Here is a 13,772-nt window from a genome sequence, read left to right as displayed (position 1 = left end):
TTTTGTAATTATAATAGTACACACACAGATGAGCCGTAACGTTAAAACCACTGACAGGTGAAGTGAATGACACTGATCATCTCATTACAATATGTTGTGCTGGGAAACCTTGGAGCTTGGCTTCTATGTAGATGTTACTTTGACATGTGCTACTTACTCAGAATAGTTGTAGACCAAGCACCCCGTCTCTTCCACCTTAAGGCAACCCCACTCCCCAACACTAGCGAGGAGAACCTGCTGCAGAATGGGATGAAGTTCAACATCCAGCATTCAATCCAGCCACTGTGTGGTTTAAACACCAATTTCAGGCTGGGTTAATGTCAATTGTGATTACATGTTAGCTGGTGCAAACGTTTGTGATTGAACTAAATAAGTCATGCAGTTAAAACCTCAGTTAAACAAAATTAACACTGAAGTATGACTGTTTGCAAAATTTATTTAAAAAATGTTCTGCAGAACAATGTTGTCAGTCGATGTTTTGCTAGTATATATGATTTTCAAGATTCAAGAGGTTTATTGTCATGTGCACAGAAACTAGGCAGTTACACTGTACAGTGAAATTCTTATTACTCTGCCAAGGAACATGGCAGAATTGTGACAATCGGCGAATGTTTGTCTGTTCACAACACTATTCAAATACGAATTAACGGATTTGGATGGAATTTTCAGGGAAGGTCAGAAATGATACAAGGACCAAGCGATTAGATTTTGGCAGTGATGCTGCTTATAGTCTGGATCTTAAATATTTCAGCCGTTGGAAATAATACAAGGAATGAGCAGCCTTGGCGGAGTACTGCGCTTTCATATTGTATTCAGTACCAATTTTTTTTTTTCAAAAAAAAAAATGACAACAGAAATGAAAATAAAGCTATTGTTACTGTCAAAAAGACTGTATACCCCAAAACAAAAGAGACCAGCGTTTCAGACATGCTATAAACTTTAATAGACATATTGATATTTCTGAAGAGAAACAAAGTTATCCCTAGTTATATTTACAATACAGGAATAAAAACTGTCACATACAGTACAATGGTAAAAACAACATAGAGAACTTAAATAATTATTTTATTTGTGTAACTACTTAAATAATGAAAATGGTTATTCTATTCACACCACGCCGTCTCAGCAGCTACAATGCAACTTTCACATTAAGTGCTAAAAAAAAATTAGAATTTTCCATTTTACAGCATGAATTCCGTTTTTGACTTATGAAGACCAGGTAGAGCTGATTTATTTCAGCAAACTCGAGCGAAGTGGGAGATGACCGGCAAATACATCATTTACAGACACCGAACTTCAATTAACTGTGAAACTTGTTTGCCGAAATAAAAGTAGGGGAGAAAGTAAGAATTACACCTGTTTACCGTCAAACTGCTCAACACAACAACTGATGGCTCTGTCATACTCATTTTATGGGATTTAAAGTAGCTAATGATCAGATGCAGAAGTCCTAATAAGATTAATCAGTTGTTGAAAAAAGAATTCATATAAATATAATCTCTGTATGAACTTATTTCTGGCATCTGAAAAGACGAACACACCGCTGTGGCTCCAGACGATCTGTGTGTGACCGTTTTCTGACTGTGTAGGAGTCAGATGCTCATGAGAGGATTTAATCTTGACATTTTTTTTCCCCTCAGGTTAATCTTAAATCTGCTCTTTGCGGATAAGATCTGCCTCTGACTGTGAGCTGCTTCCACAGTGACTCAGAGGCCCGATGGGATCTTTGATCATCTTACAACAGAGACACATTTCTGACAGTGGTAATATAACCATATGTCAGGGGAAAGAGTTAGATGGACTCCGCCAACTGCTCTGAATTATTCTATGCAGGCATAGACATGCATTACTTTTACACTGGGGAAAAAAAAGAAAAGAAAAAAAGTCCTCACGTGTCTTCCATAAAAGCTGCATATGTATAAGTACGACATGAAATGACATGAACTGACAAGCTTAGTGTAAAACTGCTTTCTATAAACACCATATTCTCCCATATATTATTACGCTTAAAAAAATAAACCCTCCTCTATGATAACAATAGTAATGCTATAGTTTTTTTTTGCAATGCTAAGCAGTACTTAGGTAAGCTCTATTGGAAATATACATCACCGCGCTATCTCTTCCCTTTGTAGTTTTGAATTCGACTTTCAGTGTGACGCAACGAAAGGAGTCTGCCAAACCATACCTGTGATCGTGTGGTATCCGAGTGTGTAACTTTTTCTCACTACGCTTTGAATAAATGTCGAGACTCGTTGTGAATAATCAAGTGAAGGAAACAATAAAAATGAATACAGTGCATGGGAAAACTCAGTTCAAAAACTCCCTTCAGAATGCATGAAACTGGCTGTGACGAAACACGATGTTCTCACTCACTTGTCACTACTTTTGTTTAACAGTCCTCTGTTGTGTGTGGATCCGATCTGTACACTGATAGCAAGCGAGTGTTGCAAAACAAACTATACATACTGTATACTGTTATCGCTTTGTATGACAATGTACCCACAAACTAAATACAACATCATAAATGAGACGACATGGTTGTTCTTGTATTAGTGCCTTTAGGATAGTAGAGCACAAAGCACTGCAGGCTCTATGTGACGCGTGACTCTGTTCCTTCAAAGTCTGTGTGTGAAGACATTTACTTTGCCGTGTTTTTAAAGGACCAGGAGCACAAATTGGATCTTGAGCCGTGCCGTTCCTTACAATTTTGAATCCTTAATGAACTCCTGAACTGTCTCCAGTGAAATGCCTCAAACTATGGTTTTTTTTTTTTTTTTTTTTTTTTTTGGTGGGGGGGGGGGGGGGGGGGGGGGGGGGGGGGTCTTAAGTAAGGCAACAGATAGCCCCTGAAAACATCCAAAGTCCTGGATTTAAATAGTTCGTTCCTGTGGAGTTCCTGTTCCTGTGGAGTTCTTGTTCCTGTGGAGTCAGCCGGGTGCAGGCGTTGTCTGAACAAGAGAGGAAATGTCTTAGTGGAACTTCCATAACTTAGCCTTGCTTGTCGATCAACTGTCCGCAGGTCTCTTTGAACTTGTGAACACGGCTTGGATGCCAGGCCTGGTGCTCAAGAGCAAGTAGCTTATAGGTGAGAAGAGGAAGAGTTTGGTATGGTGACGTGGAATAAAAGCAGTCTGATGGGGATCTGGTGTGTATTTGGAAGCGTGTGTGTGTGTGTGTGTGTGTGTGTGTGTGTGTATGCGTGTGTGTGTGTGTGTGCATGCCTGTGTGGGTGTGAGGGAGATTAAGAGGCCATATTAAGGACACCTCGTTAGGGTCTGCTGGTGGTGATAGGTAGATTTGTGTCAACTTGAGGATGATGGTGGGGAGCAGCCCCCCTCTGCACACCCCTATACGATGTAGCTGGTCAGGTCTAAGAGGTACGAGGTCATGTCAATGATGTGGTCCAGTATGCCGTCTTTCTCCTGGTCGTTGGGCATACCCCGCTCGCTCTTCTCACACTGGTCTCCGGAGTAGCCGCTCTTACACAGGCACTTGTTAGGCTCCATGCACACCCCTCCGTTGCGGCAGGCTGGTTCACATTTGGCTGCGGTCACAGGGAGGGAAGAGACGAAAACAGATTGATCAAACGCAAAGTAAATAACACAAGCTGGTGTTTCATTCAGAACCAAAGTCACAAAGCGTCAGGCAGGTTTTTAATGATTTATATGAAAAAATGTTGGCAGGCCTACTGTGCATGTTGTGCATTACCAAACCTCATTTACACATCTGGTGTGAAACAACACATGGATGTTGGTCCAGATGATACTGCTCAGAAAGCAGCAGATGTGCACTTACCAACTCGGCAGAAGGGTCCCTCCCAGCCGAGGCTGCAGCAGCACTTGCCAGTGGGAGTGCAGTGTCCGTTCTTACAGTGTCGGGAACAAGCTGTCATCAGCAGCTCTGGCGGCTCCACCTGACGCTGGCACTCCTTGGGGGCATGAGGCCTGCAACAGTTGGTAAAAACAAGAGGGAAAGTCAGAACGTGGGCGACAGAAGCATCACATGGCATAGTAAGGAATCACAGGCAGCAGAGCTAAACATTCATTTAATCCCACTTAATATCTTTCAGTGAAGTCACACTGATAAAATAAGATGGTTACATAAATAGAAATAAAAATGCAATTATTCAATTTCAACATATTGTATTTCAGGCATTCAATGACTTCAGCATGATTGTAAAGTCTCCCTCTGGTGAAAATCAACTTTTCCGGCTGTGTCTTTTTTTTGGGAAATCTTTATAACATGGTGTTTTTTGGTTTTTTTATATGATAGAAGAGATATCATTAGCTAAATAAGCAGTCAGCACCATGGCTGAGCACCTGGGTCTCAGAAACAGATTCAGACTTGCGGAACCAATCCTGTCACCTTGCAGGTTGGCTATTCTCTTCAGAATTATTTTCTGCTTTGAACATATGAGGCAGGGACTGTGTAGATTTACATATTCTAGATGGGCCTAGAGTGTAGAGGTCATTTAAAGTAGGAAGGGACTATTTTGGTACATAGAAGTGAGTTCTGAGGGGTTAAATGAAAGACCAGAAAGGGACTTTAAATATTGGTTACACTACAAACAGTAAGAATTAGTGGTGGGACGTGATTAAAAAATTTAATCTATTACAGGTGTTGTAATTAATTAATCGCAATTAATTGCAGTTTTGTCAAATAGCAATATTTGACACAATAAGTGAATTTTTTCAATTCAAATAAAATTGTGGTTGACAGTTGAATCAATGAATAGACATATACATGTTTATAATTTAAAATTTATTTCAAAAAGGAAAATGGGAGATATAGAAAAGCCTCGATGGAGTAAAAACTTAAACCACAAAAATGTTTCATTTCTATTTATCTGCATTTTTTAATCTGTCTGCTACATTCACAGATTATTGCAAATCTAAGTGCAATTAGAGCGATTTTATTCAACATTTTAAGACTTTATGTAAACTCAAGCACTGTCTAGAAAAGTGGTCTATTATGGGATGGCTACACCGTTAGCCGTTAGCATGACTCGTAGCTAATGTTAGCTCTGGTGCTAACAGCAACATGTTTTACATTGAGGTGATACCGTTGGCTTGAAGTGATGCAGTGATCAGAAAACTCTTTGTTGTACAATTTGCACACAACCAGGCTTTTATCCAAGCTGACATCAGGAAGATTTTTAAAAGAAAACTTTCTGCCCAACAAGTTCAATCTCATCTTCCTTCACTGTTCACCAGTGCCTGACTTCACTCAGTGGTTCCTGTGCTTCTTCTTCATGGCTACAAAAAGACTTTAGGTTCATTACCGCCACCTACTGGGCTGGAGTGTTCATCAGAGTTACCGGTGTGTCAGAAATGAGGGAACTGAGGAGGGTGCAATTAATTGCGTTATTATTTTTAGCGTGTTATTTTCGCTGTAATTAATTAATTGAAATTGACGCGTTAAAGTCCCAGCCCTAGTAAGAATACATCGTAACAATACAAAACATATCAAGGTTAAAAATCTGCTAAATACCTTAACGTGTTACTTTTCCAGGTGCTGTAAATGTATCTAACTGCTGTTCACTATTATTGTAGTTATGAATGAACACAAAAAATTAAAAACATCGACTCAAAGGCCACGTGGCTAAGTCATGACCTCATTGTTTCAAATTAGTTTAACAGTTCAGCTTACGTCCGATAGCAACCACATACTGGAAATGATTACGAATGGAAACAGGGCCATATTGATTTATCAGTGGAAAGCAAAGTGTTATATAAAGGTGTGCAGTCATGCTGCAATTCAGTGTTTGGATTGCATGTCATGAAACGTGCGATATGTTGTTTAAATTCTACCCACTAATCAGTACTGCATCTGTTCTGTGTTCCGCTGCTGTCTTAAATGAAGAAACTGGTATTATGTCCAAAGCTTAGTCCAAAAATGAGATTCTCCGGCATCCACAGGGTGTTTGATTGGGCTAGTAATGGATGGGTTCCTTCTTTTTGTCTGCTTTTAGAAGTGCTGTGTTACATGAGTCTGTTTAGAAGTTTGAGTCTCGCCCACCAACACACATCAGCCCTGATTTGCCAGATCACTTTCCGTTTCCACAAAGTTTCGTGTAAAACCCATTCGTAACTTTTTAAAAATGTCCCGTTAAACAAAAAGCTTAGACTAGACAAAAACAAAAGCGTCATCCAGCTCTCGTTGGCTGAGGTACACAGTGATTCTGTACCATGATTTGTGATAGTGCTGTAGGAAATATGTTGTATTAAAACATCTAACACTTCATCTTGATGTATCGTGATTGCTGTAGGCATTTGTTTACCGTTAAGCTATTTTTGAATGATACAAGAAGAACAAATCTGCCATCACATGTTGCATCTGTGATGTCAAGATGACTGTCAGGGCTATTGGCTTTTGTTGATATGCAACCTAAATGGGACAGCATTTTTGAAGTGATGCACATGAAGATGCAGACTTCTGACCTCTATAGTTAGAATATTATTAATAATAACATCCCTATGCTGATAGTTTTCATTGTCTGTCAATTTATAGCACGTTAATTTTAAATGTACTGTCTAAGATGGACTTAAACTGTACAGCCATGTCAAGTGCTGTGTTTTTATTATTTTGACTCTTACATTCTCCCTATTTGCACAACAAAACAACAACACAGGGTTAACACAGGGCTCCCATGGATATAAACATAATCTGGAAAATGCACACAGACACAAACACAAACATCTCCACACCATATGCGTCAAGTCTGAACACCAAAGAGACATATTGTGATCATTTCATATTAAGACAAACATCCAGACACGCACATCAGCAAATGGGCTGAGACAGAATTATTTCACATCACGCTCTACAAATCTGGAAATAATACAGCGAGTGTGTAATCAAGTTCAAATGTGAAGCGTCTGTTAGTGCCTGCTGCCCACGGGCCCACACACACACACGTCAATGTGTGCGTTTGTGAGGAAGAAATATAGATGTGTAAACATTACTGTTGTGTTGAGGTAAAAAACACTGGACGTTGTGGGACAATGAGAACACGTGCGCACACACACACACACACACACACACACACACACACACACACACACACACACACACACACACACACACACACACACACACACACACACACACACACACACACACACACACACACACACACACACACACACACAGGCAGAGTAACTGGACTCCTGTAGGCTGATGCTGGTATGAGAGCTGAGAGGCGTGAGTAGTGAGGTCAGAGTGGGTGACTGTGTATGTAATGCTTAGTCCATGCAAGAACAGGCTTCATCAATCATGGCGAGAGAGCAAATGGTCAATCAGCAGTAGAAGCCAAAACTAGATGGAGTTTAGGAGTTACAACAAGCATTTTGTATGTTAAAGCTGAAACCGACCAAGTTTTACATTTGCATATAGTAGTAGATCCATGTGAGAAGTAGATTTGACAGTCAATTCACTATTAGATAGTTAGTGTTCGACTTTGGTCAAATCACCTCTTCTGACCTTGACTAGTTTAACAGATATGAGTATGTTTCTTTCACTGTTTTTCTACTTTTATTAAAAATCCGGCAAATAAATAACTAAGCATGATTTGTGTGATACTAATTGTATTTATCTGACTGCGACTGTTCTGTGCTGTGAATGTGCTGACAGACAGACTGACCGATGGCGGTGACAATACTGTGACTGTGTGTGCGTGTGTGTTAAAGTTGCTTTAAATTTGAAGGATGGATTGGGGGGGGGGGGGGGGGGGGGGGAGATTCCCATGCTCCCATCAGCACCCAACTCCAGACTCCATCCCTGCTGGCTTTTGTTGTTGCAGGCTGCATGTAGTTAAAAAAGAGCAAAGGAAGGAAGAAAACAGAAAGAGAAGGAGAGAGAGAAAGAGTAAGAGTCCCTGGAGAATTGGGGGGTCTGTAGCTAACACTGTTAATAGCAGGCAGGGGTCAGCAGCGCTACTAAACAGTCTGTACGACTGCCAGGGTGGCTGTGAAAACAGCACCTGCTGGTAGCGCCACTTGACAAAGGCAGCTGGGTCAACAGCCACTGTGGGAATTTATCAACTTTGGGAGGGGTGGTGTATGTGTGAAAGCGAAGGAGTGGGAGAAGACGACAGCGCTCACACATGAGCTGGATACATGGACAGAGAGAGAGATAATGAGCACGACTTAAGTCAGATACTTGCATATAACACAGATCATGCCATTAAAATTAAAACCGAGTGGAAAGTCAGCATTCAAGCATAAAAGTCCAGGAATGGCTACAAAGATAAGACGGAGAATGAGGAAGATTAATGCAGGTTAAGATGGGGGTTCAGTGCTGAGAAGCCGTCCCTTCTTTCCTTACATCAGCTAAACATTAACATATTTTAACACTGACATCCATTCAAGTCTCCTCTGTCAGAGGAGTGTGGATGCTCTTCCTCGAATTTGCTCCTGATCTGTTTGGTTATTATGTTGGTCAGTGTGCATGTGTGTTTAGGTTGTTAGCTCGAAGGGCCTGTTTGATTGACATGAGGTATATGTGAGAAAAGGGCTGTGGAGTGGTGTACATTGTGCACCTCAACAATGGCTTAATCAAACGGCCCAGTGTGGTCTCTTTTGCTGTTTTGTCATCCGACTCCATTGTTTGGGGGCTCCTTTTGTAACTTCATTCCTTGTTTTAATTGTGCAAGAAATTTACTGTGTATTGTAGGAGCCAGGGCTATTCAGTAGGACTGGCAAGCAGCTTTGTCAAGGGGAGGACCACAGCAGAGATGTAGGAAGATTTAGGAGGGATAGGAAAATAAATAAAAGGCTTTTTTTTCCTGCAGCATGCTGGGAGCTAGCATACTACACGCTCATACAGGCTCACAGATGTGCATGTGCGCGTGTACCCACCACCCACATGGTTTATATCTGTACACACAACACAGGGAGAAGCTCACATACAGATAAATATATCCACAAACGAGCACCCTACAGTCTCCTTCCCCTGTGCATCCAGTGATTTGTGACTTCCATGGCTAATGCAGTTCATAAAGGAGGTCCCAGCACAATATCTGAAGTTGACTGTGTCTTTTTAAAGTCCCTGCTCACTGTAATTCAATTAGTTCAGCCTGCAGCTGACAAAACCTGAACGTGTGAAAAGTCCTTTTTAATACTGCTTTCACTTCTTCTCTGTGTTGAGGTGCTGCAGCAAACTGAAAGGCAAACTGCGTTTTACACCAGAAAGCAGCGGGAGGTCTGGCTCTATATGTTAATTAAGCTAGTGCTAAGGAACAACTGTAAGAGCAAGGCAGATTCTATCCAGCTACAAGGCTGCAGGGCAACATGGGCCTATTAAATTATGATATGACAAACATAAAATTTTGCAATGTGAGTCCCATTTTATACAAGTATTGTATACACACTGATAGGCTGAAATGAATCCTTGTGCTGTGATGTACAACAATAGCTTTGTTAATATTTCATTTTTATAAGGAGATTTGCTCTTTGTATAAATATAATCCTCACACTGTATAAATAATTATGTCATTAAATGCACACTCAGCGGGACCAAAAAGCAGCCAAACATGCTCACAAGTATCCGTGTATATGAGCAGAGTAAGCCACGATCAAACCTTGTCATATTGGAAGTAAAATTGTTAAAAAATCAAAATAACATAAGCAACAAAAGATATGAAAGGTTCAATATTACACTGCTGTCAAATAGACACTACAGAATTGCATATTTAACCATTTAAAAAACTATTTCTTCTTGTCATATATCTAGTCTTACTATATTTTTATGTTTTCCTTGTGTTTGAAAGGTGCCACATAAATACTTCTTAACTTTGGGGAATGATATATTGAAGAAAATACAAGCTTTAAGGTCCACTTAATAATGATTTGGAGCTTTCAGCCACATCTAACATTTTCCATATAGTGACTATATAATTGGAAATATTTCTATCCCATTGCTATACCACAAACAAACCTCCTCTTGTGTTCCTTCTTTCTCTCAAATACACCATCACTCACACCACACACATTCAGTGTGTTTCAAAATGCATGGTGGCCTATTTATTATTGGAGGGGTACTCCAACTGACAAACAAATACCTAGAAATGAAGTCATCTGGCGAGGACATGTTTACACAAACACTGCTGAGGGATTTTATGGCTGATGTTTCCTTGTAAGCCTTTACCGCTCTCCCTAACAGTTCCTCTTTTTCCCCCTCTATGTTCCCAAACACACAGTTGATCAAAACACAGCGCTAGATGCTATACTGAACCACAAAAACCACGATACTCTAAAACAAACCTCTGTCTGAAAGGGCTTTAGGGTCCAGATGTCCCTGCAGTATGGAAGAGAATAGAGGGGAGGACCACCAGACTTGATAACGTGCTGAGGTCAGACACGTTAGCTACCCCATTTACTCCCCCCTGTCACCCGTTCTCCATCCTCCCTGTAACAAGATCCTAATAATGAAGCCAGAGTGTATTAGGAGTCAGGACTCCAACACCACAGGGTCCATACAGACTAAACAAGTCCAGTTGATGGTGGAAAGAATTGTTCTCAGGGAGAAATGCGTCCAGCAGCCATGCCAGAAAACATAAATACGAAGCAAGCCACCAGGGCCCCTTTGAAACATCTGTGGTGTAATTAATTGTGCTAATGCCTGGGTGGCACTGTCGTCACCCAGGAATAATCAGCTGCGGATATGTTTCTATTCTGAATCTGAGGCATGCAAATTCTCCCACTCCAAGTCTGCCTCTCTTACTTTATCTGCCTCTCTTAATCAAATTTGATCTAACTAAAAAATATTAATTCGCAAGTTTAGATTACATTTAAGGCTGACATGACCAACGGACTGACTTAAAACAGATCAGCAAACCTCTACAAGATTCCACTCTCATCTCCCTGCAAAAATGCTGATAAGAAGATCAGCAGAAACATCGGGGGGCGGTTCGCCTTGGAACTTTATATGCAATTGGTTTGAATTACAATGTCTGCTTATGTTTGAAGGGATTTCTTCACTGCCAAGGTAATGTATCAGACAAAACTTTTTATACATCCCATCTGTCTGCATATTTTCTCATCCTGAGTGACAAATGTTTTTCACATGTACTTGGTTTTCCACACACACAGTTTATAGTTCCATCACTATCAGATTGATTTTTAATACTGCAATGCATATAGATGCATATGGTAAAGATTAGGAGACAGTGGCACGCACACACATTTGAATTCTGAAGTTGCACATTTTCTTTCCATATTCCAGTTGTTTAATATCAGCTAGTTAAGCACTAGACTGCAGAGAAATGGACTGGATTTTACCAACTAAACTGAAGTTGATTTGTGTGTGTGCTGAACGTGATCCACATAATGACGAATAAAATGTGCATTGGATTATATGTTTATACTGTTGTGTGTGTTTAAACGTGTCTAATTAGACTAAGTCTTGGCTTGACAACAGGTGCCTTTGTGTTTTCCTTACACTCACCAGAAAAAAAAAAAAAACAAACCTCTGCTGTCAACTTTTCTGCAAATAACCAGCAGGCAATGGTAACTAAAGTGAACAAGTCCAGCTAATCAGCGTTGCTATTAGCTATTCGTTACACTAACATTTTGAAATACTATGCTTATTTTCCAGTTACTGCTCAGCATTTGTTTTTGTCACAGTGATACATGTAAGCACTCAAGACCCGAGGAGGAAAATGAGCGAGAAAAGACGTCACAGCTGTTTAATGTGATTAACTACAGATTCGTGGTATCATGAGAGTCAGCTGCAGTGTGGAGTGCCAGATTTTGTATGATATACAGTATGTAGGATCACCTAAGTCTCACCACCAAACAAAGACAGGATTAAATGAGGGACGGTGGAGTACTTTGTCCCACCTGCAGTACTAGTAACTACTAAGGGATCACCTACTGAACAGAGACCCAACCGCACACAATTACAATCTACAAAAGTACTCCTTGATTGTACCTTTTGGGGTCTACCAGCTTGTAGAGTTTCCCACTGTGTGACTGTGCCATGCTTTTACTGCTTGCCAGCATGTAGACTTCGCCTGCAAAAGAGGAACAGCAACATAGAAATGAGCCACCGGCGTTATTTACATTAAACATTTTAATGTGCAGGATGCTTGAATGACCGGGTAATTAACTTTTCTGCCATGCATGCAATCCACTGAACCCTTGTTCCAAAATAAAGAGAGACAAGACATGACCAGCAGACACAAGAAGATGAAAGCGGAGGACATGAAGGGATGAGAAGAATAAGTATAGCTAAGGCTTCTGCAATGCTGCACTTGCCGAAGGACTATAAGAAAAAGTTTAATGGGACAATTGGATACTCATGACTGGGAACCAGGCGGATAATTTAATGAGGAACAAGCCTGCAAGAAAATTCCATAAGGGGACAAATTGTAAACATGTGTCTGTGGGGCCCCTTCTTTGGGACATATGCCGGCCCCCCTCCACAATCTTGCACCGCTTGCAAATCATGATCAAATGCAGGAATCTTTAAATACCTCGTCAAATAATAACTCCAAGACCTGGCAATAACTGTGATCAAACATCTCTGATGGCTGTGTGAGCGATTCACATCATGTGCTCATTTTAATCAGAAACACCAGAGCTGACAGTTAATAATTCTGCGGGTGTGTGGTGGGGGTCCAAGTGGTAAAAATGCCTTGCATCATATTAGTCCGTTCACCTCAGCTAACCTACAAATTTTACCTTAACGTTGCAGCCCCGCAGATAAACAATAACACATCTCACTAGCAATGTAGAAAATATCGCTTTGTAGGTGGCCCAAAACAATAAGTGGGTGCTTGGAGGATTATTGCTATCGTATGGAAATTTAAATCAACCCAGAAGAAAGTACACACTCTTTAAGAATGAGTAATACAAGTAGAGCAAGACGGGTATTAGTTTCACTGTAGTTTTAAGTGGCACTTCCTTTTGGCAAGGTGCTGTAATTTCTACAGACTTTCAACTGTGTTAAGAGCACAGCATTACAAATATCTGGTTCAATTCCAGACTGGAAAATGATATACCATGATGTAAATATATGTATCGCTGATAAACATACAACAAAAATACCTTTAAGCAGTGTTTTGACATCTGTCATGCATAGCGTGAGAAAATATGCCAACACATGGCTGTTATGTGGATATGAGGAGAAAGAACAAATCAAAGAACAGAGAAAAGACAAAGAGGGTGAAACTGAATATCTAGAAAGAGATAAACATTGTAGGTGTCCTATTAATCACTCTACTAACCCAGTTCATCCTCTCCGAAACCCAAGATGTGTCCAACAAGCGCAGAGCCGCAGGAGCCAGCTGAGCCCAGACACAGAGATTTTTCCTGCCATTGTTCATCACTTGCTGATGACGGAAATGTAGACTTCTGAAGGATCCGCAGGTTACTAAGGCAAACAAAACAAACAGGGTGGGTCACTATTGTTACTAGTGTCAACTAATAAAGTAGTGAATGTTCTGTACAAGACACGCACATTTCTTACATTTACAAATTGCTATGCCAGTGACTAATACAATATAACTGAACTGTAGCAGCATTGGCCAAATTAGAGTTGCAATCTGGAAACAAAGACAATTTTTACTTCTCATTCCATCATATGGTTCATTGATCCATCTTCCTTTTCCACCCCATGTCGCACATGGCGTTACTTAAGACCTCAGCTTTTAGTTTCAAAACAAACATCATGCCGGAGCCTACACTTAGCCACAACAATATGCCCCCAAAATTGTAATGAGGCACAGAATTAACCGACCACACATTGTTTTAAACACAGTGCCAACTCCT

The 13,772-nt window shown here is 40.5% G+C and overlaps 1 protein-coding gene across 2 annotated transcripts in view; it reads right to left on the bottom strand.

The window, feature by feature from the left end:
* Positions 1-919: 919 nt before the first annotated feature.
* hhip (hedgehog interacting protein) overlaps positions 920-13,772 on the bottom strand; it is a 35,834-nt gene continuing 22,981 nt past the window's right edge. For both annotated transcript variants that reach the window (XM_023262244.3, XM_023262245.3), the window contains exons 10-13: positions 13,229-13,374; positions 11,932-12,013; positions 3,796-3,944; positions 920-3,544 (exon numbers count right to left, since the gene is read on the bottom strand). In XM_023262244.3, the coding sequence (XP_023118012.1) occupies positions 3,348-3,544; positions 3,796-3,944; positions 11,932-12,013; positions 13,229-13,374 (574 nt within the window). In that variant the 3' untranslated portion in view covers positions 920-3,347. The remainder of the gene's footprint in view (positions 3,545-3,795; positions 3,945-11,931; positions 12,014-13,228; positions 13,375-13,772) is intronic.

This window comes from Amphiprion ocellaris, chromosome 4 (genome assembly GCF_022539595.1).
Source record: "Amphiprion ocellaris isolate individual 3 ecotype Okinawa chromosome 4, ASM2253959v1, whole genome shotgun sequence".
In the NCBI taxonomy this organism is placed as follows: Eukaryota; Metazoa; Chordata; class Actinopteri; family Pomacentridae; genus Amphiprion; species Amphiprion ocellaris.
The sequence above is the reverse complement of the archived record's forward strand: the minus strand, read 5'-3'. Positions and strand labels throughout refer to the sequence as shown.